A 24,052-nucleotide genomic window follows, 5' to 3' on the forward strand; every position below is an offset into this window, starting at 1 on the left:
CCGGGAGACGCCGCCACCGGCTAGGGCTTTTTTTGGGGTGGGTGGGCCAGACCCTTCCAGGGGATCTTCCGCCTTCCCCCACCGCGGGAGCGGGAGGAGGAGGACTGGGGGCGTCAGGGCGCACCCGGCAGTGGGAGCTCCCTGCTCGGCGTCTGGCCTACAGAGGCGCAAGTTTGTTGACTTGGAGGGAGTAGGTGGGGCGGGTGCTAATAATACCCGTTCATTCCGCAGCCGCGCTTTACAGTTTACACAGCTGTCACCTCCTTACTCCTTAATTAATAATAAAAATAGCCGCCGTTCGGGAGCGCGGGCTGGATGCCAGGCCCTGTGCCGAGCGCTTTACAAGCACAGCCCCACCGAGTCTGCCTTCGTAACGTTATCCCCATTTTACAGAACGGGAAGCCAAGGCTTAGGGAGGCGCCGTGACTTGCCCGAGGTCGCTCCGCGGGTCAGCAGCTCCGGGACCCAGACGCGGGGCAGGGTGAGGCGGGGCGCGGGGTGCTACCCCCGGCTCCCCGGAGAGCGGCGGGGGCGGAGCGGCGGGCGGGGCAGAAGGCGGGGGTTGTGGCGGCGGCGGTGGATGGCCATCTTAAGTGGCCGCTGAGAGTCCAGGGCTGCTTACCCGGGGAAGGGGACACCGGAGCAGCCCCGGAGGTGGGGGTCTGCATGGGGTGGCCAGGCTCTGAGGAGGGGTCGGGAACTGGAGGATTTGAGGGAACTTTCTCTTGGATGGGCAAGGGGAGCCTTCTGGTCCCGGACTGCTGAAATACTTAAGGCCCGGGCTTGTGGGTGTGTGGGGGTGGTGGTGCCAGGGAACTTGGCCGAGAGGGGGAAGGGCTCTGCCGGGCGGGGAGGGGTTGCCGGGGACAATGAGTGAGGGGCCCCAGGACACTGGAACTTGTCTTGGGTGTGTGGGAAGTCGGAACTCTATGGAGGGGATCCCCCGGGTGGGATTTGCCCGGGAACGGACCCGGTGGAGTTGGGGGCTCAGATCCAAGAGGCGGCTGGATTTCACAGGAGTTGGGGGTCCTGCCCGCTTGGATGAAGGGGAGAGGAATGGGGGTAGGTCCATCCTGGATCTGGGATCTAGAAAGGCTGTACGGGGGCCCAGTGGAAAGGATTTTTAGTGGAGTTAGACCTTTGGGTTGTGTTAGGGGTCATACCATTGAGAGTACCGAAGAGGGCTGGATTCTCCAGGGGCTACTAGGGCCCCGAGGTATCGGGATGCAGGGCGGGGGACTTCACCTTCGAAGGGGCGTTGGGGGACTGGATCTCTTCAGGTTGGTGATGAGGGGCAGGATCATTGTGGGGTTTGAAATGTCCCTGGCCCTGCGGGAATGTGGGGCATCAACCCCGCGGAAAGAGGTTGGGGGCAGGGGTGGTCTGGGCCGTGTGCCGAGCGGAGGGGGAGGGGGCCAGCCGCCCTGCGCTGCGCTGCGTTCCCGCCCCTCCCCCTCCGCCCCTGAACAAACTTTTCTTTCTCCTCAAGTTGAGGCCGGCGCTGCTGGCGGCGGCGGCTGCGCGGCGAACTAGGCGGCCTGCGTGGCGGAGCGCGGAACCCGGATCCCCAGCTCTGTCCAGCCCGCGGATCCTCAGGTCCGGGACCCGGGCCTGGCCCCAGCCTCAGCCCCGAGCGTCCCGGGGCCGATGGCACGGGGCGGCGGGCGCGGGCGGCGCTGAGCCCCGCGCGGGCCATGGCTTGCGGGGCGCCGGGCCCGGGGGGCGTGGGCACCGGGGGCGCGCTGGGCAGCCCGGCCCCGCCCTGGTACCACCGTGATCTGAGCCGCGCTGCGGCGGAGGAGCTGCTGGCCCGGGCGGGCCGCGATGGCAGCTTCCTGGTCCGAGACAGTGAGAGCGTGGCAGGGGCCTTCGCGCTCTGCGTCCTGTGAGTGGGGCGGCATGGGGGTGCGGGGTTACGGCCGGGAGGTTCAATGAGTGTGTGGGGAGGGCCCGGGTTGGCCAGCCTGGCCTCCACCCCCAAGAGTTGACTTTATCCTGGGGCTGAGGAAGGATGCAGGGGGTACTTCCTTCCTGCGGCGTGTCTGCAGAGCACTTTTTCAGGGACCTTGAGGGCAGAGGATGTGGAGTTCTGCGTGCAGCCCAGGGTGGCTGTGATGGGGAAAAATGCAGGCAGACCCTATTAGACATCCTGCAGGTAGAAGAGATGTGAGGATGTGCAGTCCATAGTGTGTGCAGTTATGTTTAATGTGGGTAGGGGTTGAATGTCTGAGTGCTGGGCAGGGGCAGGACGGGGCAGAGGGACTGAGGGGTATGTAAGGAGGGCTCCTTTCCGTGCTCTTGGGTTCTGCCTAGCTGTGTATGGCTGATAGGGGTGGTTGGTGAGAGGAGAGCTTGGGGAGGCAGAGGGTGAGGCTGTATTTGACCATGCCATTAGGTCATGAATCAATGAGCGAAGGTGTGTGGCTTGGCTCTGGGCTTGAGCTGGGGTTATCTGGCAGTTCTAGCCCTGAGCTATGAGTACTGAGAGTAGGGCTAGACTTGGCACTTCCCTGAGTGGGTTGGGCCCTGTGGCCTGTACCTGTACGGGCTTTTTTTGTGGCAGTGGTGTTGGGTGGGTTGGTACTCTCAGTTTTGCAGTTTTCACCCTGACCTGTACTCCTGCCCTGCAGTCTGACACCAAGTGGGCTTCTGGAGTGGGAAGTAGTGAGTGGGAATCTGTGAGGGGCTGCTTTGTTTAGATGTAGTCATGGTCTTCACCACCCCAGTGGGCTCTCTCACAAGCACCTCTCTGTTCCCTCTTTCTCCTTTTGTTCTCCTGACATCTTTGGGTAGTGTGTTTTGGCTTAGACCAAGGGAGACATTTTTGGTTGTCACAAGTAGGATGGCTGTTGGCAGCTAGTAAGTAGGTAGAAGCCAGGAGTGCTGCTAAACATCCTATAGTGCACAGGACAGCCCCCTACAATAAAGAAGTATGCAGCCTAGGCTTGGGGCCTGTGGCACAGTGGTTACGGTGCCAGCCACATACACTGAGGCTGGTAGGTTCGAACCTGGCCCCAGCTAAACAACAATGACAACTGCAACAAAAAATAGCCAGGCACTGTGGCGGGTGCCTGTGGTCTCAGCTACTTGGGAGGCTAAAGCAAAAGAATCGCTTAAGCCCAAGAGTTTGAGGTTGCTATGAGCTGTGACACCATAGCACTCTACTGAGGGTGACATAGTGAGACTCTATCTCAAAAAAAAAAGTATGCAACCCAAAATGTCAGTAGTACAGAGGCTGAAAAACTCTGGTCTAGCAGTTGACATGATGAAGAAGGGACCCTACAAGTCTCAGCTTATGCCTCAAGTCTGAGACCTGGTTTGGGGAGACTGATAAGGAACAGCCTGGGCACATGAGTATTCTAGGAGTCCTGCGACCTGGCCTGGCCCCCTCTGAGGCGTACCCCCTAATTAGGGAGGGGAAAGAGGCAGGTGCTGGATCAACTGCTGAGTGGGAAGGGGACAGCTGGGGCCTGTGTCTGGGTGAGGAGCATTACTATCCCAGGACAGGGAAAATCCAGGCTCCATTGCCAGGGGAGAGAATTAGTGGGGTGAGGGGGTCTGTCTATATGTGGGGGCTTCAGGCCAGGTGCAGTGGCTCATGCCTGTAATCTTAGCAATCTGGGAGGCTGAGGCGGACGGATTGCCTGAGCTGACGGGTTTGAGACCAGCCTGAGCAAGGGCGAGACCCCGTCTCTAAAAATAGCTGGGTGTTGTGGTAGGCACCTGTAGTCCCAGCTACTCAGGAGGCTAAGGCAAGAGAATCGCTTGACCCTACGAATTTGAGGTTGCTGTGAACTGTGACGCCATGGCACTCTATCGAGTGAGACTCTCTCTCACAAAAAAAAAAAATATATATATATATATATGTATATGTATATGTATTTGTGTGTGTGTGTGTCTGTGTGTGTAGGGGCTTTAGCTTTGCATCTCAGGTAACTGAGGGTAAGATTGTAAATTGGTCATTTCTTAGATATCCCAAACAAACACATACTTGCTTACCTGCATGCACACCCTCATGTACATGGAGAGCATTCAAGACATATCCCTGCCCCAACAGGCACAGGGAATCTGACCAGCAGGGCAGGATATGGGATCTTGCTTTTGCTGTGGTTTCAAGTCCCTGCTCTGCCTTTTATTAGCTCTGTGACCTTAACCAAATCACTTTCCATCTTATAGCTTCTATCCTGAGCTTTAGAATGGGGATAATTATAATATCTGCTTCACAATGTGAGAATTAAATGAGATAATACAGGTGCTGATTACCCAGCCTGTCACAGAGACAGTTCTGTTAAGGGTATGCAAATGTTGTTGTATACAAACGAACATACCTAATCATACACAGTTACCTACCCAGCATAAGCAAGAGAGCCCCTGAAGGAGATGGAATGGCACTGTGGCCCAGGTGTGGGGTCTCAAATAGGCATTTGATCCCCTTCCTACCCAATATACATAGGCCTGGGTGACTCCTTGGGGAAGTGTACCTTCCATCCCCCACTGAGAGGATGTCTGGCTCAGCTGTCACCTACTCAGCTGTTGCTGCCGTCTGTCAGCACCCTTGGGGCTTCTAGAGGCCCAGGTCTCCCATGGGGGGCCTTCAGATTTCCTGGCGTCTAGGGACAGGGAGAAGCCTAGAGTAATGCACCCACATTCTCCAGCTAAACTGTCCTGTACACACCCAACTCCGGCAGAACCAGACACTAACATAAACACAGGAGGTGCACACACATGTTAGTACATTGCCCATAAGTGCAAACAGAGGCTAACCAGGCTTCTGAGGACTCCTACTCTGGCAGGGGGCCCAGACTGGTACTACAGCCCAGGGGGCTGTTTAGACAGCTGTGGAGGCCACAAAAGAGCTGCCTGTTGCTTCCTGGGCTCTGTGGTGGGGGTGGAGTCTATGTAAGTCTCAGGGGGTGGGTGTTCTGGTCATCCCTGCTCTTTCTGGCGACACTAGGAGGGTGGAAGTGGATTGGCCTCATCATTTTCCCTGGGCAGCCTGGGCAAGTGGTTTTAGGAAACCAAGCTCAGGAGACTAGAAGACTAAACTTGGTGGCTGGAAGAAGGGGTGTTTTGAGGCTTAGACCCCAGCCTGGGGGTGACAGATTCCAACCCTGCCTTGCCATCAGGTATCAGAAGCATGTACACACATATCGTATTCTGCCTGATGGAGAAGACTTCTTGGCTGTGCAGGTAGGAGGCTGGGCCCCTGACCCTGACCTTGATCTGGTCTTTGAGACCTGGTGGCTGACCCGTCCTCTCAAACTTGCTGGCCTGCAGACATCACAGGGTGTGCCAGTGCGCCGCTTCCAGACTCTTGGCGAGCTCATCGGTTTGTACACCCAGCCAAACCAGGGGCTTGTGTGCGCCCTGCTGCTGCCTGTAGAGGGGGAGCGGGAGCCAGACCTGCCAGATGACCGTGATGCCTCAGGTACTGCTCCGTGTGCAGATCCTTCCCTGCTGCTGCCAGGACGCTACCTGCCTCTTCCTGTCCTCCCTTCTTAAGCCCTAACTATGACACTGGAGCCCTTTACCTCTGTCCATGGAAGTTGCTGTCAGCTGTGGCTTTCCCCCATAGTCCCCTAAAGGTGGGAGCAGTCAAATCTGCTGCCCCACTGACCTCTGTCCACACACAGATGGGGAGGATGAGAAGCCCCCACTGCCCCCGCGTTCCGGTTCCACCAGTATTTCTGCCCCAACGGGGCCCAGCAGCCCTCTGCCAGCACCTGAGACTCCCACAACTTCAGCTGCTGAGAGGTGAGACCCCCATCCTCTCCACTGAGTAGGAAGTCCCTTTCTCCTCGGAGAACTACTTCCCTATCAAAGATGGGAGAACTTCTAAGCAGCCCTAGGGATCCTCATCCCATCTCTGCCCAGAGGCAGATACCCTGATCTATCCGGCTTTGATTGCCACCAGTACCCTCTCCTGTAGGGGTAGGGGGGTAGGGTGTGGGTCCTGAGATAAGTCAGCAGGACCTCCACTGACTTATACCCCTCTCTGAAGTGCTCCCAATGGGCTGAGCACCATCTCACATGAGTACCTGAAGGGTAGCTACGGACTGGACCTGGAGGCTGTGCGGGGTGGAGCCAGCAACCTGCCCCACCTCACCCGCACCCTCGCCACTTCATGCCGGAGGCTGCACAGGTATCTGAGACATCCAGCCCCATGTACTACATCCTTACCTCTGACCTGTCCTTACCTACTCCCTTGCTGCACAGATGCCCTGACCTCTGACCTCTAACCCTGACCCTGAACAGTAAACTTCTCCTTGCCTCCTAACCTGTACACTTGTGTCCTCGTGGGGAAGATAGAGGCTTTACATTCAGTGTCCCCTTCCCTGTACTTAGGTCAGGGTGGGGAGTTCTTCTGACCTGATGTCTCCCCTAGTGAGGTGGACAAGGTCCTGTCGGGCCTGGAGATCCTGTCCAAGGTGTTTGACCAGCAGAGCTCACCCATGGTGACCCGCCTTTTGCAGCAGCAGGTGGGACTGTAGGGAGACTTCTGGGAGGTGGGTTTGATATCTGGAGCGGGGGTGGGGTGGGGGTGGGACTCCTGCTTAGGAGACTCATATACAGGCTTCGTTCCTTCTCCCCTTAGAACCTGCCACAGACTGGGGAGCAGGAACTTGAGAGCCTGGTGCTGAAACTGTCAGTGCTAAAGGACTTCCTGTCAGGCATCCAGAAGAAGGTGGCCTGACTCCTCACCTTTGACCCTTGACACCCCCATTCTCACTGGTTTGGCATTGATCTCAGGCCCTAAAGCTACAGCTTAACCTTGACTCCAACATCATCCATGCCCCCTACTACTCCAGCCTTTCGGTGTGTTCCCTGACTGTACCCTGCCCTTGCCCCCTTCAGGCTCTGAAGGCCCTACAGGACATGAGCTCCACAGCACCCCCGGCTCCGCTGCAGCCGTCCACACGTAAGGCCAAGACCATTCCTGTGCAGGCCTTTGAGGTATGTGGCAGGTGGACCTCAGGGACACAGGGAAGTTGGAGGTGAAGGGGGTGCTGCCTGCCCTTGAGATCTTATCAGCAGCCTCCCTACCTCCCGGCCTTCAGGTGAAGCTAGATGTGACCTTGGGTGACCTGACCAAGATTGGGAAGTCTCAGAAATTCACTCTGAGTGTAGATGTGGAAGGTGGGCGGCTGGTGCTGCTGCGGAGACAACGGGACTCTCAAGAGGACTGGACAACCTTTGCGCACGACCGCAGTGAGCCAGGGCTAGATCTGGGAGGATGGACAGGTGGAGCCCCCAGTAAGGGGGTACAGGCCTGTCTGACCTGTCCTCCATCCCTTAGTCCGCCAGCTCATTAAGTCTCAGCGTGTCCAAAACAAGCTGGGTGTTGTGTTTGAGAAGGAGAAGGACCGGACCCAGCGCAAGGACTTCATCTTTGTCAGTGCTCGGGTGAGCAACAGGCTGGGCCAGCAAACAAAGGGCTTCAGGACTCCATAGACCGGTGTGCCCCATTGCATGGGAAGAGAGGGAACACATGATGTGGACATGTCATCCCTCCTGTCAGAGTGGGTCTGGCAGGGAGAGTGTTGAGAATGGGTGGCCTGAGGATCAATTCAAATATTCATTCAATGAACATTTAATAGCACTTGTTGCATGTTTGAACGGTGGGTATATAGTAGTAATCCAGGCACTCATGGTACTCGCCATCTAGCAGGATATCCCTGTTTGGGGGCTGGGGGGAGGTTGTACCTGGCTGCCTACCTGCCCCTGACTGGCTACCGTCCCCAGAAGCGGGAGGCCTTCTGCCAGCTGCTGCAGCTCATGAAGAACAAGCACTCTAAGCAGGACGAGCCCGACATGATCTCTGTCTTCATAGGCACCTGGAACATGGGTCAGGCCTGGGCTGGGGATGGGGTGGGAGAAAGGGATGGCCCTAGGGCCTAGGCCTGACCTCCTCCTAATCCCCTTCACCTCCAGGAAGTGTTCCGCCTCCAAAAAATGTGACATCCTGGTTCACATCAAAGGGTCTGGGGAAGACCCTAGATGAGGTCACTGTGACCATACCCCATGACATCTATGTCTTTGGGACCCAGGAGAACTCAGTGGGTGACCGTGAGTGGCTGGACCTGCTGCGCGGGGGCCTCAAGGAACTCACAGATCTGGATTACCGTCCGGTGAGGGGAGGGGTTCATCTTATCCAGTCCTCTGTCCTCAGACACTACCCTCAAACTTGACTTCGTGGGTGACGTAGGTGGGAAGCACAGCTTGACTGGCTTTCCCTCTGGTCCCTGGGCATATCCTCTGGGAGATCCACCCTGAGTCCTTCATGCTATGACAGGGACCATTCTCTCTGGTCCCTTGAGAAGAAGGGTAGCAGACCTTATCCTGTGATGGGCAGAATGGTTATAGTGTAGGCTGGGGACAGTGGGTGCACCAGGGCAGGGGTGACCTCACACCATTTCCACAGATTGCCATGCAGTCCCTGTGGAACATCAAGGTGGCTGTGCTGGTCAAGCCAGAGCATGAGAACCGCATCAGCCATGTCAGCACATCTAGTGTGAAGACTGGCATTGCCAACACCTTGGGTAAGCAGGGTGGGCGGGCTCTGGAGGGTGACAGAGTCGTGCCTCCTGTTTCCTCTCCAGCCCAGGAGCTTCTCCTTTTTGGTGGTCTCAGCTTCCCCATATATAGGGTATTTTGAACTTTGAAAAGCATATTCATATTCTAAATCTTTTCTAGCCCTACCAGGAAGGCAAGGCTAGGACACTTGCTGTTTTCATAGATGATATAACTCAAATCCAGAGTGGTTAAGTGACCTGTCCAAGGCCACACAGCAAGCAAGAGGTGGAGCCAGGCCCATTGCCCAGGTCTCCTGCTTACTTCTCCTGACACATTCTGCTTGGGAGCTGCAAGGCTTTTCAGCTTACTTTTGGGATCTCTCATGATCTCCAGGGGTTCTGTGCATACATACCAGCCAACTTGGCCATCCAGACAGACCATGTGTGCCCCATGAGGATCCTCAAGGGGGATGTGGGTCTATATTCAGGGGCCTCCCTGCCTCTTAGCATCTGTGGAGTGGGAAGGTAGGATCTTCTCACTGCTGCTTTGAGGGGCAGAGGGAAAGAGTTGGGAGCCCTGTGAGGGTGACCCAGGGCTTCCTCTCTTGCTTGCCTTGACAGGAAACAAGGGAGCTGTGGGTGTCTCCTTTATGTTCAATGGCACCTCATTTGGTTTTGTGAATTGTCATCTCACCTCCGGAAATGAGAAGACTGCTCGGTGAGGGGGAACATTCTCAGTGGTCTCTTTTTGCCCATCCCCTATTCACTTGAGACCTATCTCTCTCCCATATCACAGTCTATGACCGACCGATGGCCCTGTCCCAGGAGAGCCCCTTCTCCTCCTTTATCCCAACCCAAGACCCTCTGTCTGTTCCTGACCCTTACCTCAGAGACTACTTAACATTTCTGCTTACTGCTAAGTCCTGAACCTGGGGGCCTGTCCCCTGCCCCTCACCACAGGCGGAACCAGAACTACCTGGACATCCTGCGGCTGCTCTCGCTGGGCGACCGGCAGCTCAGTGCCTTTGACATCTCTCTGCGTTTCACTCACCTCTTCTGGTTTGGAGACCTCAACTACCGCCTGGACATGGATATCCAGGTGTGAGCAGGGTCCTGCTGGTGGCAGATAGGAGGCTGGGGGCCAGGAGGGCTGTCACCCCTGGCTCTGGTTCAAGAGGATTATCCTCTGACCATGCAGCCTTTGTGTTCACCACCCCAGGAGATCCTGAACTACATCAGCAGGAAGGAGTTTGAGCCCCTCCTCAGGGTGGACCAGCTTAACTTAGAGCGAGAGAAGCACAAGGTCTTCCTTCGATTTAGTGAGTATGGGCCTCACAGGTGGTTTCTGAGGGCTAGAGGGCTGGTAGGATCTCTGGGTTTCAGGGCCCTGAACCCCACCTGTCCCCTACTTTCCTTAGGTGAGGAAGAGATATCCTTTCCACCCACCTACCGCTACGAGCGAGGTTCCCGGGATACGTATGCCTGGCACAAGCAGAAGCCAACTGGGGTGAGCCAGGAATGACATGAGCCTTAGGGGCCCCCCAGGCCTGCAGTGAATCAAGAGGGGGGAGTTCAAGGGTCTGGGTCTTTGCAGTTGTCACTCCAGCCTCTATGGCCCTCTGAGGCCTTCAAGGAATCCTGGTATTGTGAGGATCCCAGGAGGGAGGTGGGCGTTAGGGCCTAGTGAATGGAAGTGTGGAGATGCCTCCCTTCTAGGGGGTGCTGTGCCAAGCAGTCCCCACATGTCAGCTCTGACCATGCTGCCAACCCCTGTCCCAGGTCCGGACCAATGTGCCCTCATGGTGTGACCGAATTCTGTGGAAATCCTACCCTGAAACTCATATCATCTGCAATTCTTATGGTCAGAGCCTTCCGGCAGGGTGATGGGAAATCCTGGGAGGGAGGAAGGAGCAGATAGTAGGGATGTTTCCTGTTTCATCTAAGCCTCCATTCCTATGCCCCCTGCCCAGGTTGCACTGATGACATCGTTACCAGTGACCACTCCCCTGTGTTTGGGACATTTGAGGTTGGAGTTACTTCTCAGTTTATCTCCAAGAAAGGTGATTGTTCTGGATGTGCTTGTGGATATGGCACATCTGGGTGGGCACAGGTGGTGGCCTAGGGGTTCAGGGCCTTGAACCTGGCCTGGGATGTGCATAAGCTTGATTCTACGTAAGTGTATTTGTGTGTTTGGGTATGTGTACATGTGAGTGCAGGGATGTTTCTGAAAATGTGATGTGTGAGGGTGTCTAAGCGTGTATGTGTACCTGGGCTATCACAAGATGTGTGTGCCTGAGTGCGTCCATGAGTGTATACATGTCTGTGTCTGCCTGGGGCCACAGGCATGCTGCTGAGTAGGCTAGGAGAGCAGGTTGCTAAGGAGTAAGCCCTCAGACAGTCTGGGTCCCAGACTTCTTCTATGGGCTTTTCATCCTTGGATTGTCTCTTTGCGCTGGTCTAGAGTCTGGGCTTGGGATTGTGGAAGCCCCTCCTGGCCTTGCCTCCTGTTCTGTCATGCCTCTCTGTCCCATTCCTCCTGTAATGCTCTCATGCCCTCTCTGCTCTCCTCCTATTCCTCTCAGGGCTTTCAAAGACTTCAGACCAGGCCTATATTGAGTTTGAGAGCATCGAGGCCATTGTGAAGACAGCCAGCCGCACCAAGTTCTTCATTGAGTTCTACTCCACCTGCCTGGAGGGTCAGAGGCAGGACCCAGGGCTGGGTGTGGGCCAGGGGTGATGAGAGGCCAGGAGGCGTCCAGAGCAGTCAGGCTCCTACTTAGGGGGAGGGAAATCTGGGCGGTGGTACTAAGTTAGGTGTCCCCCACCCCCACTCCAGAGTACAAGAAGAGCTTCGAGAATGATGCCCAGAGCAGTGACAACATCAACTTCCTCAAAGTGCAGTGGTCCTCCCGCCAGCTGCCCACGGTGAGGCTGTGGGAGGGCCTGGGCTGTGATAAGGGCACTGAAACTGCAGAAGAAGATGTTGAGGAATTTGCCTGGGCAGGAGGGTTGGGCCAGCAGTCTCTGTGTGTGTGTGAGTGCATGGATGTGTGTGTTTGGCTGGGCAGGAATGAGAGTAAGGGCATTTGCTTCATTTGGGGAGTGCAGAACCACATTGCAGTTTGTTCATTCATTTATCAAATAGCTCTTGAGTCTTTGCTAAATATCAGATCCTGTGTTGGCCATTGGGGACTCAGAAAATTAGTTACAGTGATGCTAAGTGCTAAGAAAAGCCTATGCAGGCTCGGTGCCCGTAGCTCAGTGGTTAGGGCACTGGCCACATACACCAGGGCTGGGGGGTTTGAACCTGGCCTGGGCCTGCTAAACAACAACTACAACAAGAACAACCAAAAAAATAGCCGGGCATTGTGGTGGGTGCCTGTAGTCCCAGCTACTTGGGAGGCTGAGGTAAGAGAATCGCTTAAGCCCAAGAGTTTAAGGTTGCTATGAGCTGTGACGCCACTGCACTCTACCAAGGGCAACACAGTGAAACTCTCTCCAAAAAAAGAAAAAATAAGAAAGGTCTATGCAGGGCTGTGTTGTCAGCCTTAAAAGTTTGGGATCCTTCCTTAAGAGTTGAGTGTGAGTGAGCCCAGATTACCCAAAGGAGTAAGTGGTGTCCGGGCAGTATGTGGGAGGAACAGGAGGTAGGAGTTGGGATTTGCTCCTCACTGGGCCTCTCCACCTCCCAGCTCAAGCCAATTCTGGCTGACATCGAGTACCTGCAGGACCAGCACCTTCTGCTCACAGTCAAGTCCATGGACGGCTATGAATCCTATGGTGAGGGGTATGGGAGGACACAGGAAGCCAGGTGGGGTCCTAGAGTGGCACGGTAATTTGTTGGTCTGTCTCATCTGCCCCTCAGGGGAATGTGTGGTTGCACTTAAGTCCATGATTGGCAGCACGGCCCAGCAGTTCCTGACCTTCCTGTCCCACCGAGGCGAGGAGACAGGCAACATCCGTGGCTCCATGAAGGTGCGGGTGCCCACGGAGCGCCTGGGCACCCGTGAGAGGCTCTACGGTGGGGGCTTTGTTAGGAGAAGTATAGGGCATGAGATGGGGTGGTATGGGCAGGTCTAGCAGTAGAGGACCCAGGGCAGGGCCATGTTGGAATCCCTGGTTTACTTTGAGGTTCTGCAGCTACACTTGGGGGTGGGCCTGCCAAGAGGAGTAGCTGAAAAGGGTCTGGGAGGCCCAGTGGGTATCTGTGGGATCCAGGAGCTTGAGTCCTCTCTGAGTCTCCCTTCCCCATCCCTCCCCCTCAGAGTGGATCAGCATTGATAAGGATGAGGCAGGAGCAAAGAGCAAAGCCTCCTCTGTGTCCCGAGGCAGCCAGGAGCCCAGGTGAGCTGGGCCTGTGTTGAATGTCATGTGAAGGGGTACCTGGGGGCTTTTGGTCAGCCTTATTTTATCCTTCATCTCCCCTCTCTTGTGTACCCTTGGCAGGTCAGGGAGCCGCAAGCCAGCCTCCACAGAGGCCTCCTGCCCACTGTCCAAGTTATTTGAAGAACCAGAGAAACCACCACCAACTGGGAGGCCCCCAGCCCCACCCAGAGCAGCTTCCCGGGAGGAGCCCTTGACCCCCAGGTAAGAAGCAGCTCTACTCCCGCTCCACATACACACTAGCCACCACCATGCTCAGCTTTCAGGGCCAGCCTGGGGAGCATCTGCTGTTTGGGCCTGTGACCACTTTAGCCAGTCAGGCCTCCATTAGGTGTGGCTCTCTGAGTCAAAGGCAGCATCGTCAGCCTTTCCTCTCAGTTCTGTCTTTAAAAGTGGAATTAGAAATTGTTTTTGAGGGCGGTGCCTGTAGTTCAATGGGGAGGGCGCCGGCCCCACATGCCTAGAGTGGCAGGTTCAAGCCCAGCCCCGGCCAAACTGCAACCAAAAAATAACCGGGCGTTGTGGCGGGCGCCTGTAGTTCCAGCTGCTTGGGAGGCTGAGGCAAGAGAATCGTGTAAGCCCAAGAGTTAGAGGTTGCTGTGAGCCGTGTGACGCCATGGCACTCTACCTGAGGGCGGTACAGTGAGACTCTGTCTCTACAAAAAAAAAAAAAAGAAAAAATAAAAGAAATTGTTTTTGAAAAAGTTCCTCTGTATAAACAGACCTAGCTTGAGCCTTCTGTTTGGAGAAGGCATATGGCTCAGCATAGGCTTTCTCAGTGTGCATTCTGGGGAACTCTGTACTACAAGAGGCTCTGCTAGAAATTGGTTTGTGATCAAATGAGTTTGGGAAATTCTTGCTAGATTCTTTTCTTAGATATTCCTAGTTGGCTCGGTGCCCAAAGCTCAGTGGTTAGGATGCCAGCCACATACACCGAGGCAGGCGGGTTTGAACCTGGCCCAGACCTGCTAAACAACAATGACAACTGCGACAAAAAAATAGCCAGGCATTGTGGTGGGTGCCTGTAGTCCCAGCTAGTTGGGAGGCCAAGGAAAGAGAATCACTTAAGCCCAAGAGTCTGAGGTTGCAGTGAGCTATGACGGCACAGCACTCTACCTAGGGTGACATAGACTGTATCTCAAAAAAAAGAAAAAAGAAAAGATATCCCAGTGCACATTAGTATTAGCAAAAGCTCTGAGCATGTGGACAGGAAGGAAATCTCTTTTCAACTCTGTTTAATATAGTTTCCCAAACTTAAAAGGCTAGGAAACTTTTTTCTCATGTAGTATCTATTAATGTCCTGGGGAACTGATGTTCTGTGTGTCACACCTTGGGAAAGTGAGGCTTGCATTCTATTTATATTAAATTGCCGCTTCAACTCAAAACTCCTAGGTACAGTTTAGTGTTTTTCCCCTCATTTTCAGCTATTATCAGCTGTTTGGGTTTTATCCCCAGGCTTGAGTAAAATCAGCCTGAGTCTCTGAGTTAGATTCCTCAGTAAATCAACTTTGTAAAGGCTTGGCTTTCCAAATCTGCCTGTCACTTTCTTAAGAGGTCTCTTGCCCAGCTGTCTGGCAACTCTGTTCTCACCCATTCAAGCTCAGGTTTCACAGTTACAAAGTCATAAATGATCTGCGAATCTTAGCAATGGGAAGAGAGTCTGGGGTATTCATTCAAAGCATCCCTTTCCCTGACTTTAGAGATCAGAAAACCAAGGGTGGAAGAGGGTGAGTGATGTGATTGAGGTCATGTGAAAAGTCTAGGGGTCCCTGTGTTCTGAGTCCTGTCCAGTTTTCTCTCCACTGTACCCATTGCCTTCATCTTGGGTTTATGGGTCTTGACTTAGTTCTCTTGCTCCCAAACCCAGGTTGAAGCCAGAGGGGACTCCTGAACCAGAAGGGGTGGTGCCCCCCCCACCCAAGAATAGCTTCAATAATCCTGCCTACTACGTCCTTGAAGGGGTCCCACACCAACTGCTGCCTCCAGAGCCACCCTCACCTGCCAGGACCCCTATCCCACCTGCCACCAAGAACAAAGTGGCCATCACGGTGCCTGCTCCACAGCTTGGGCGCCATCAGTCTCCTCATCTGGGAGAGGGGAATTCATCAGATGAGGAATCTGGGGGCACACTGCCCCCTCCAGACTTTCCACCCCCACCACTGCCAGATTCAGCTCTCTTCCTATCCCCTAGCTTGGATCCTTTGCCAGGGTCAGTGGTCCGGGCCCGCACTGGGGGCGAGGCTCGAGGCCCACCACCTCCCAAGGCCCATCCAAGGCCCCCACTCCCCCCCAGTTCTTCACCCACCAGCACCTTTCTGGGAGAAGTAGCTAGTGGGGATGACCGGTCCTGCTCCGTGCTTCAGATGGCCAAGACACTGAGTGAGGTGGATTATGCTCCTGCTGGGCCTGGACGCTCAGCACTCCTTCCCAGCCCCCTGGAGCTGCAGCCACCACCCCGGGGACTGCCCTCAGACTATGGCCGGCCCCTCAGCTTCCCTCCACCACGCATCCGAGAGAGCATTCAGGAGGACCTGGCAGAGGAGGTGTGTGGACTACTAGCGGTGGCCGGCTGGCTGGCTGTGTGTGCCTGAGGAGTGTGCTTGTTCATGGACTGTGGTATCTTTTCACTCTACCATTCAGCATTCTCTGGTGACCCCTCTGCCCTGAGATGGACACTGGGGAGTTGGGAGACACATGAATCAGCCCCAGTCCTCGCCTCCCTTCCCCACAGAACATGTAGTAGAATGTGCTTGTCAGCAGGTGTTTGGGGGGACACCCTCAGTGCTCCCTCTGACATGCCCTGTTTCCTCAGGCTCCATGCCCGCAGGGCGGGCGGGCCAGCAGGCTAGGTGAGGCAGGCATGGGTGCCTGGCTGCGGGCCATTGGCTTGGAGCGCTATGAAGAGGGCCTGGTACACAATGGCTGGGATGACCTGGAGTTTCTCAGGTGGGGCCAGCCTGGAGGTGGGTGGGGTGGGTCAGGCTGCAGGGGCAGGGTTATGTGCCCTCAGGAACCTCTCAACTCATCTCTTAGCCTCTCTTATTTTTACAGTGACATCACAGAGGAGGACCTGGAGGAGGCTGGAGTACAAGATCCAGCTCACAAGCGCCTCCTTCTGGACACTCTGCAGCTTAGCAAGTGACCTTGAGGCACCTTCAAGCTGGGAACTCAGCTCCTCTCCTCACCCTGGAAAGGCCCAGCTATGGCCCTCTCTGCCTATTTATTGGGGAACTGCATTCCCTACTGCCCAATTACTTGGAATGCCCTTTTTAGGGTATTCTGCCCCATCCCTTTTTGGGCCAGGGCTATAGAGGCCAGTTGCCATAGTTACCAGGGACTTGGTTACTCTGATGCTGTCTTCTTTTCCTGGACCCCCCCTTCCAGCCCCAAGGTGCCTATGGGGGTCCAGTTGGGTACGTCTGGGTTCTCCCTTTCACTGCTGTTTTTGCTGCCCTCCACTGGCCTGAACTACAGGGGAGGAGGAGTTCTGCTAGGTAGGACCTCCCCAAACCCTTACTCCAAGGGGTATCCGTCCATCCGGAAATGAAGGAATAGCCCAAGGACCGGGCTTGTGTTTATTTAAGCTTTTCTGTGTGGGTTTGGGGAGGGAGGGGACTTAATATTATTGGGGTTGTGGGGGGCAGGATATTGGCTATAAAGTGCCAGTTTGCTTAGTTCTTACTGTCTCCTGGTCTATACTGCCCTTCGCTGGGGATGGCATGGGGGATGGTTCCCTTGTTAGTAGTAACCTGGAACAGGGTTCTTCAGGCAGCCTATCCTCACCCTGGTCACTCAGAAGGGTTGCTGGCATAATGTCCTCAATAAATTAAGTTTTATTTGGATTGAGCAAAACTCACCTCAATAAATTACAAGTTTTTCAAAGAAAAGGAACCAAAAGGAAAAAGGCAACTCCTCAGTCTTGTTCCCAGAGCAGCCCCACCACTCCTCTAACAGGTTCACCCTCTGTGCCACACTGGCTAGGGATGGGAGGGGACAAGTGAGGGATGAATTGATGGTAGCAACCTTCAGGCTGTGACAATCCAGTGATGACCAGACTGCACAAGTGAGGACAGTGTGGGTGGGGCTCGAGGGGCGGGGCAGTGGTGGGCACTGATAGTCACCAAGGTAAGAAGTGACCCAGCCAGCTGCAGAGCCAGGGAAACGGGTGCACCATTCCTCCTCGAGGACCCTTACATTTGGGCTCTGTTAGAGGAAGGCAATATTTGCTCCCTGATCCAAAGAAAGCCAGGCTAGGAAGGGATCTGGGCTCTCCTATACGGGGTTTAGTGAAGAGCATCCACTCTGCTGGTGGGGGAGTGGGTGAGGATGAGAGTGGCCCTGACGTGGTCTTCAAAGCTGGGGAGGACACACCTAGGGGTCACGGTGGGGACGGAAGGGACTTCCAGGCCGGTGGCCAGGATAGGGAGGGACTCCTTCAGGTCCTGGTGGGGCAGGGACATCTCTGGGGCCTGGCTTTGAAGCCTCCAGAGGCCGGCGGCTAGAAGAGATTGGTTTTCAGGGCGGGGCCAGGCTTCCGGTGAAAGGACGACAGAACCCCAGAGAAGGGTCCAGGCCCGGGCTCCGCTGGCTGCCAGGCCTTAAGTAGTTCCGCTGCGCCCGCGCCAGGCCCGCCGCCCCCGCCCCCCGCCACGCCGGCCCACAGCGCGCCCTTGAGCGGCTGTGGCCCGGGGCCGGGGCCGGAACCCAGAGCTGCGGGAAGCGGGCTAGGGCTCAGGCGCGGGCTGGCCAGGCCCGGCGCTGGCGGAGGCGGGAGCGACGCGGTGCTGTCGGGCGTGGGGCTGCACGTGGACTCCTTGGAGTCGTCGTCCTCGGATGAGCAGCGCGCCTCGCCCTTTTTGGCGCCCGCCGCCCCTGCCGCGCCCTTGGCGCTGGCCGCTCGCTCCTGTTTGCGGAACTTGGCGCGGCGGTTCTGGAACCAAACCTGCGGGCACAGGGGCCAGTCAGTCTGGACCAGCCTCAGAGAACGCACGGGATCAGTCGGGGGCCGCTGAGACCTCCGTCCGGAAAGGATTGACCCGGATTATAACTGGTCCGAGTGGCCCACTGCCTTCCCAGCATCAGCCCCTCGCCCGCAGCACCCCCGCACCCTCCGCCCACATCCCCACCGCCTGTTACCCTCCGCACTCTCCTCTTCTCCACCGGCCCCTTCCTCCAGATCCTTAGGTTCTTGCCCTTGGGATTCATTCGTCCCCGGATCCCACTGCCTCCTAGTAGTCTGTAGTAGTTTTTTGTTTTTTTTGGTTTTTTTTGAGACAGAGTCTCACCTTCGCCCTCGGTAGGCTGCCATAGCGTCATAGTTCACAGCAACCTCAAACTCCCGTGCTAAAGTGATCCTCTTGCCTCAACCTCCCGAGCAGCTGCGACTACAGACACCTGCCACAACGCCTGGATAGTTTTTTCTATTTTTAGTAGAGATGGGGTCTTGCTCTTGCTCAGGCTGATCTCCAACTCCTGAGCTCAAGCAATCTACCTGGCTCAGCGTCCTGGAGTGCTGCGATTACAGGCGTGAGCCACCGCGCCCAGCCCCCACTTAGTATTCTTTCTTGGTCTCCGGAACTCTGCCTTTACTCTCCTCACCCTAAGCCCTGCCCCCCAATTTCCTCTTTTAGGAAGCTCGGGACTTCCCGCCTGGAGCGTCCCAGGGAGGTGGAGAGGGGGTTAGGGAGCCAAAGAAACCTTTTGTCCAGGGCCTCCAGTATTGGCGGCCCGCTGAACATCTGTGCATGAATTTGTACAGACAACAGAATCTGCCCTGGCCCTGTTCTCTTCGGCCCTGTTCCTGACCCACACTCTGACTGTCCAGCCTCAGGGTTTTCACATCTGCAGCCTGCACACTCCTTCACCGTTGGCCTTGCAGTTACCTGGGGCTTCCACTCTACCCTATCCTGCCTCTCTCCAGGCTTCTCAAGCATCACTCTGAACGTCCTGCCCTAGGAGGGAGACTTAAATTCTTAAACAGAGAAATGGAAGAGGAGGTAGCACGAAGCTAAACAGATCAGTCTCCCAGGGACCTCCAACTCCTGGCTCTACTGCCTCCTCTGGCTTCCCAGCCACCCCCAGACAATGCCCTGGTCCCTGACCGTACATCCCCACCTCCAGGTTGCAGTTGACTGTGTCCCCAGATGTCAAGCACTCACCTCCCACATCGCCTTCCATGCCCACACACTCCCTCACACACGGGCATAGACTCACCTGCACTCGAGCCTCAGTAAGGTCGATCTTGAGCGCCAGCTCCTCCCGCGTGTAAATATCTGGGTAGTGCGTCTCGGCGAAGACCCGCTCCAGCTCCTTGAGCTGAGCACTTGTGAAGGTGGTGCGGATGCGCCGCTGCTTGCGCTTCTCGTGCAGGCCAGATGGTTCCGGGAAGAACTTGTAGGGCACTACGATGTGTGCAGGAGGATAGGAGCAAAGAGGGTGGGGAGAGTGAGAGGCCAAGCTCAGCCCACTATATCCTGTTCCAGGGGAACTGTACACCACCCAGGTCCCTAGCCTGGTCCCTGGGCTTGGTTCCGGCAGCCTAGAGCAGAGCCTTCTGGTATTGCTCAAAGAAGCCTATGGGGACAAAGGCAGACCAGGATTTGGGAGACCTGGGGCCCAATAGCCGTTTTGAAGAAACCGCAATCTGATCCTCCAGCCAAGCTCCCTCTACCCCCACCGTGTTCCCTCCACCTCCCTGCATTCCACCCTTCTTCCCAAGTCTCCGCTTGGTGTGTATGTCTCAACCTGACTTCAGGTCCTGCTCTGTGCACCCCAGCCCTGGATGGGTGTCAGGGTTCGTCAGCATTGTCAGTCTCCCCACTAGCTAGTCTTAGTCTTCCCTCTGCCACTGACACTCTCACGCTGACTCTATTTTCAGCCCTACAATGGGTTCTCTGCTTTGTACAGATTTGGCTCCCTCTGCCCACCCATCTTTCTCCTTCCCAGGCCTCATTTCCTCTGCCCTTCCTCACATCCCTGGTCCCCATTTTACTCCATCCAAATATCTCTTTTTTCTTTCAACTTTCTCCTTTTGGGCCATTCCTCTTTATGCCCACTGAGAAGGGCTCTTATTTCTCCCCACCCAAGTTCCTCCATCTTCTCTTTGCCCTTCTTCTCCCAGGCATGGTCTCTGTGTCCTATCTACTCCAAAGCCAGTCCCCCACCCCTACTCTCTTCCTATCCCCGGTCCCAGTCTCCACTGCCTCATAGACATGGCTTCTAACTATCTCCCCATACCTGTCTTTAACCCCAGTTAGATCTTCATATTCTCCAGAGGACCCCAACTTCCATCTTGGTCCCCTCTCTTGATGTTCCCCCATCCCTTAATCCTTGTCTCCAATACCACACTCCTGTCCCTATTTTCCTCATTTCTATTTCTAATCTTCCCTGGTCCCCACCACCTGATTCTTACCTCCCCCAACTTAGGGCCCTATTTCTCCTAGGGTCTCCAATCTTCTCATCTTTGCTTCCATCTCTCTACCTTATCCCCATTTCCCTTGTCTTGGAACTGTGTATATCTGGAGCCCATCTCCCCAGTCCCTATCTTCATCCCAGGGTGCATTTCCTTGGTTCTCATTTCTCCAAATGCAGGGACCGATCCCCCCACCTCCACCCCAGGCCCCAGTCCTCTATTTGGGTCCCCAAAAGGGAAGGCAATAAGGAGTTGGGTGGGGCAGGCTGGGACTCTAATATGAAGAATGGGGACGAAGGAAGAGGCTCAGTGAGGTTGAGGGTTTAGGCAGGGACTTGAATCAAAGAGCTCCAGGGACAGGACTGCAGTACTCTGGCTGGGAGAGTCTACAGGGGAATTGGGAAATCAAGGTGGTTTAATGACCCTCAGCCCCTTTTGGGCTATGGTAACTGGTCTGGGCCCAAGCCGGATGGTCCAAGAGAGGGAGGGAGGGGCCTAATGGCGCCAGGGCTCTAGGAAGGTTCCCATTTGGGGCAGTTCAGCTGCCTGCAGGGATCCTTGCTAGGGGTCATGAATCACAGGAGACAGGGGTGATAAGGGTGAGAATCTGACTGGACTAAGCTGGGAGTCTCATTCAAACATACAGGATTTGGAGACGTTTGGTGATCAGTCTTTGCAGGTGGTGCGGTAAGAGCCCAGTGAAGGGCCCGGTGCTGGACCCGGGGATCTAGTTCCTTGACCCGAAGGGCACAGGATAGAAATTTGGCAGTGAGAGAAAGGAATGTGAAGGATGAGCGGATAGAGTTCATTCTTTCTGAGGGGACCCTCGCATTACTGGGTATCTCAGGTGTTGGAGGGTTTGGCCAGGGCAAGGACTGGGGAGTCAGTAGGGGACAGTCGCATTCATTTGCCGAGTGGGGTAGGGGGTTCCGCAGGATTTGGAGGGAGGGTTGGGCTGGGGCTGCGCTCACCTGCCGAGTAGGGCGCGGGCTGGTGGTCGCGTAGGGCGCCAAGCGCGCAGTTGGAGGAGCCGAGAGCGGGGCAGGGCGGCCCTGCCGCGGGGAAGGCGGGCCGCAGGGGGCTATATTGGAAGCCGCCAGGCTGGCTGCAGGCGCCGAAGTCGCCGTAGGCGGACGCCTCCATGGCCGCCACGCACGAGTCGTACGAATTGAGGTAGGAGTAGTCCATCGGCCCGGGGGGCGGGGGCGGGGGCCGGGCCAGGCCGGGTCGGGGTAGGGGGCCGGGTCGGGGTGGAAGTAGGGATGGAGGTGCTAGCGCCAGGCGCCAAGGACCTGAGGCCGGCTGTGAGCACCCGAGAGTTCGCCCGCCCCGTCGCGGCTGCACTCCGCCCGTGTGCAAAGCAAGTGCAGCTCGGCTGGGCCCCGCGCGCCTTTTAACGCGCAGGACCCCGTGGAGGGGGTGGGGCGGGGCAAACTCCTAGGGGGCGGGATCTGGGCTGCCCAGACCCCGCCCCCAGCCGCCCCGACCCCAACCCTAAAGGGTCCCAGCCGACCTCTTTGGGCTCTAGAGGGGTGGGGCGAGGATGCGCAGGACCCCATCCCCAGAGTCCCCATTCTGCCCCAGTCCGGACCAGACCTTCCCTCCCAACACTTCGTGCGAGGCAGAAGGGTCCCAGCCGCTGGTCAGGGCCTCCCCACCTGCGGCCCGGCAGAAGGGAGGGAAGCCAGGCTCCGCGGCGCTCGTGTGAAGAAGTTAATTCAATTTGCCCCGATAACCGAATTATTCCGATCGGCCCCTCAGCCCCGCCCCCAGCGAGGTCCCATCCCGGCGGAGACTGCGGAGGCGGCCCAGGAAGAGGGATGGAGACGAGGGCTGGGAAGAGAGAGAGCTCGAGACGGGGCAGGGAAGGGAGGTGGAACCAGAGAGGAGGCAGAGACAGGGAGAGAAGGGGACAGAAACAATGATGGAGGCAGTGACAAGAGGACACAGGTACAGAGATGGAGACAACGAGGAAACGTGTACAAAAGAGAAGGGGTGGAGATGAGGACCGGGCAGAGACCCAGAAGGAGACACGGATAAGAGAGAAACAGAAAAGACAGAACGGGGGGAGGTGGAGGAAAAGAGAGACGGGCTCGGAGACCGAGAAGGGGTCGAGAGGAGACAGGGACTGCAACGGGGATGAGACAGACACGTACAGAGGCACAGTCTCAGAGAGACAGGGCCAGGACAGTCACAATGGAGGGGCAGAGGCTAGGGACGGAGAGAAAGAGGCTCTGGAGAGCTGAGGCCCGGGAGCCGGGAGGCGCTGGGGGCGGCCGCACCTCGGGCTGCCGAGCTGCTGAGGGTGAAGGCGGCCCAGCCGAGGTCCGGCTCTCCGGGCTTGTCTGTAAAGACACACCACCGTGCGCTTCAGGGCCTGGCCTGCTCTCCCCTTCCCCAATTCCCTCAGCTCAGTCTTCCTCCTCCCTGCCGCCCCGGGGGTGACCCTGTGGTGTGACCCTGGACACAGTGTGCGTGTGATGGATGTCAGGAAGGGGAGCAGCCCAGTGACCCCTTTACTCTTCTTCGGTTTCTCACCCCTTTTCTCCAGAATCCCCTTTCTTCTCCAGGAAAACCACCTAGATTCAGCAGTCACCGGCTCTGCATTCTGTGGGACGGCCGGACACACCGGGACTTCTTACCGGGAGAAGGGAACAGAGAACTCTTCCACGGCTGCCGCCCACCCCAGAAGGACTGGGCAGCTTCTCTGCCCAGTCGCCGCCGTCCCCACCCGCATCTTGGCAGGTCCTGAAGAAGGACTCTTGGAATTCCTTTCCCCAAAGTGTGTCAGTACAGGCGAGGCACGTCCCTCCTCAGGTAATTTCCTGGCGGTTCATTCTGTGTTTCACACAGGGACCACCCATCCAATTTCTGCAACTACTCCCTGCCGGAGGGTTTCTTTGAGGTGTTTTCTAAAATTACCTTTCTCTCAAGAAAATGTTTATTGTAGTAAAATACGCATAATGTAAAACGTACCACCTTAGCCATTTTAAGTGTACAGTTCAGTAGGTTAAATACACTTACAATGTTGTGCAACCATCACCACCATCCATCTCCAAAGGCCTTTCCCGTTGTAAAATCAAAACTCTGTACCCATTAAACAATAACTCCCCAGTCCCTCTGTTCCCAGCCTTTGGCCACCATCCTTGTACTTTCTATGTCTGTGATCTTACCAGTTCTAAGTACCTAATATAAGTGGAATCATGCAGTACTGGTCTTTTTGTGAGGGGCTTCTTTCACTTAGCATAATGTCCTCAAGGTTCATCCATGTTGTTAAGTGTCAGAATCTCCTTCCTTGGGCAGTGCTTGTGGCTCAGAGGAGTAGGGCGCCAGCCCCATATGCCAGAGGTGGCAGGTTCAAACCCAGCCCCAGCCAAAAACTGCAAAAAAAAAAAAAAAAAAGAATCTCCTTCCTCTTCAAGGCTGAGTAATATCCCATTGTATGGCTATATCTCTGTGTTGCTTTTACACTCTGAGCTGTTGTGAGTAGCACTGTTATGACAAATAACCCTTGAAGACTCTGATTTCAATTCTTTTGGGTATATACCTGAAATGGAATTGCTGAATCATATGGTAATTCTATTTTTATTTTAATTTAATTTATTTATTTGCAGTTTCTGGCCAGGGCTGGGTTTGAACCCGCCACCTCTGGCATATGAGGCTGGCACCCTACTCCTTTGAGCCACAGGTGCTGCTCTATTTATTTATTTTTTTGAGACAGAGTTTCATGCTGTCACCCTGGGTA

At 55.8% G+C, this 24,052-nt stretch overlaps 2 protein-coding genes across 4 annotated transcripts; one reads left to right on the plus strand and one right to left on the minus strand.

The window, feature by feature from the left end:
• Positions 1-18: 18 nt before the first annotated feature.
• INPPL1 (inositol polyphosphate phosphatase like 1) lies at positions 19-16,573 on the plus strand. Of its 3 annotated transcripts, none has more exons than XM_053562986.1 (29): positions 19-37; positions 1,490-1,885; positions 5,127-5,190; positions 5,278-5,428; positions 5,634-5,754; positions 6,002-6,142; positions 6,386-6,479; positions 6,596-6,685; positions 6,856-6,954; positions 7,059-7,209; positions 7,298-7,404; positions 7,744-7,846; positions 7,933-8,129; positions 8,423-8,540; positions 9,135-9,231; positions 9,474-9,612; positions 9,733-9,832; positions 9,932-10,020; positions 10,293-10,374; positions 10,484-10,573; positions 11,096-11,209; positions 11,350-11,438; positions 12,206-12,293; positions 12,379-12,534; positions 12,779-12,857; positions 12,960-13,100; positions 14,764-15,439; positions 15,709-15,842; positions 15,948-16,573. In XM_053562986.1, the coding sequence occupies exons 2-29, from the start codon at positions 1,695-1,697 to the stop codon at positions 16,036-16,038; spliced, it is 3,792 nt and encodes a 1,263-aa protein (XP_053418961.1). In that variant the 5' UTR covers positions 19-37; positions 1,490-1,694; the 3' UTR covers positions 16,039-16,573. The 3 variants fall into 3 exon arrangements, with proteins under 3 accessions (XP_053418961.1, XP_053418960.1, XP_053418959.1); XM_053562985.1 differs by lacking the exon at positions 19-37 and adding an exon at positions 84-481; XM_053562984.1 differs by lacking the exon at positions 19-37 and adding an exon at positions 532-654.
• Positions 16,574-16,710: 137 nt separating this feature from the next.
• Positions 16,711-21,667, minus strand: PHOX2A (paired like homeobox 2A). The gene is made up of 3 exons (XM_053562994.1): positions 21,279-21,667; positions 19,110-19,297; positions 16,711-17,838 (listed from the first exon to the last, which is right to left on the minus strand). The coding sequence occupies exons 1-3, from the start codon at positions 21,493-21,495 to the stop codon at positions 17,395-17,397; spliced, it is 849 nt and encodes a 282-aa protein (XP_053418969.1). The 5' UTR covers positions 21,496-21,667; the 3' UTR covers positions 16,711-17,394.
• Positions 21,668-24,052: the final 2,385 nt, after the last annotated feature.

Source organism: Nycticebus coucang, chromosome 14 (assembly GCF_027406575.1).
Source record: "Nycticebus coucang isolate mNycCou1 chromosome 14, mNycCou1.pri, whole genome shotgun sequence".
Classification (NCBI taxonomy): domain Eukaryota; kingdom Metazoa; phylum Chordata; class Mammalia; order Primates; family Lorisidae; genus Nycticebus; species Nycticebus coucang.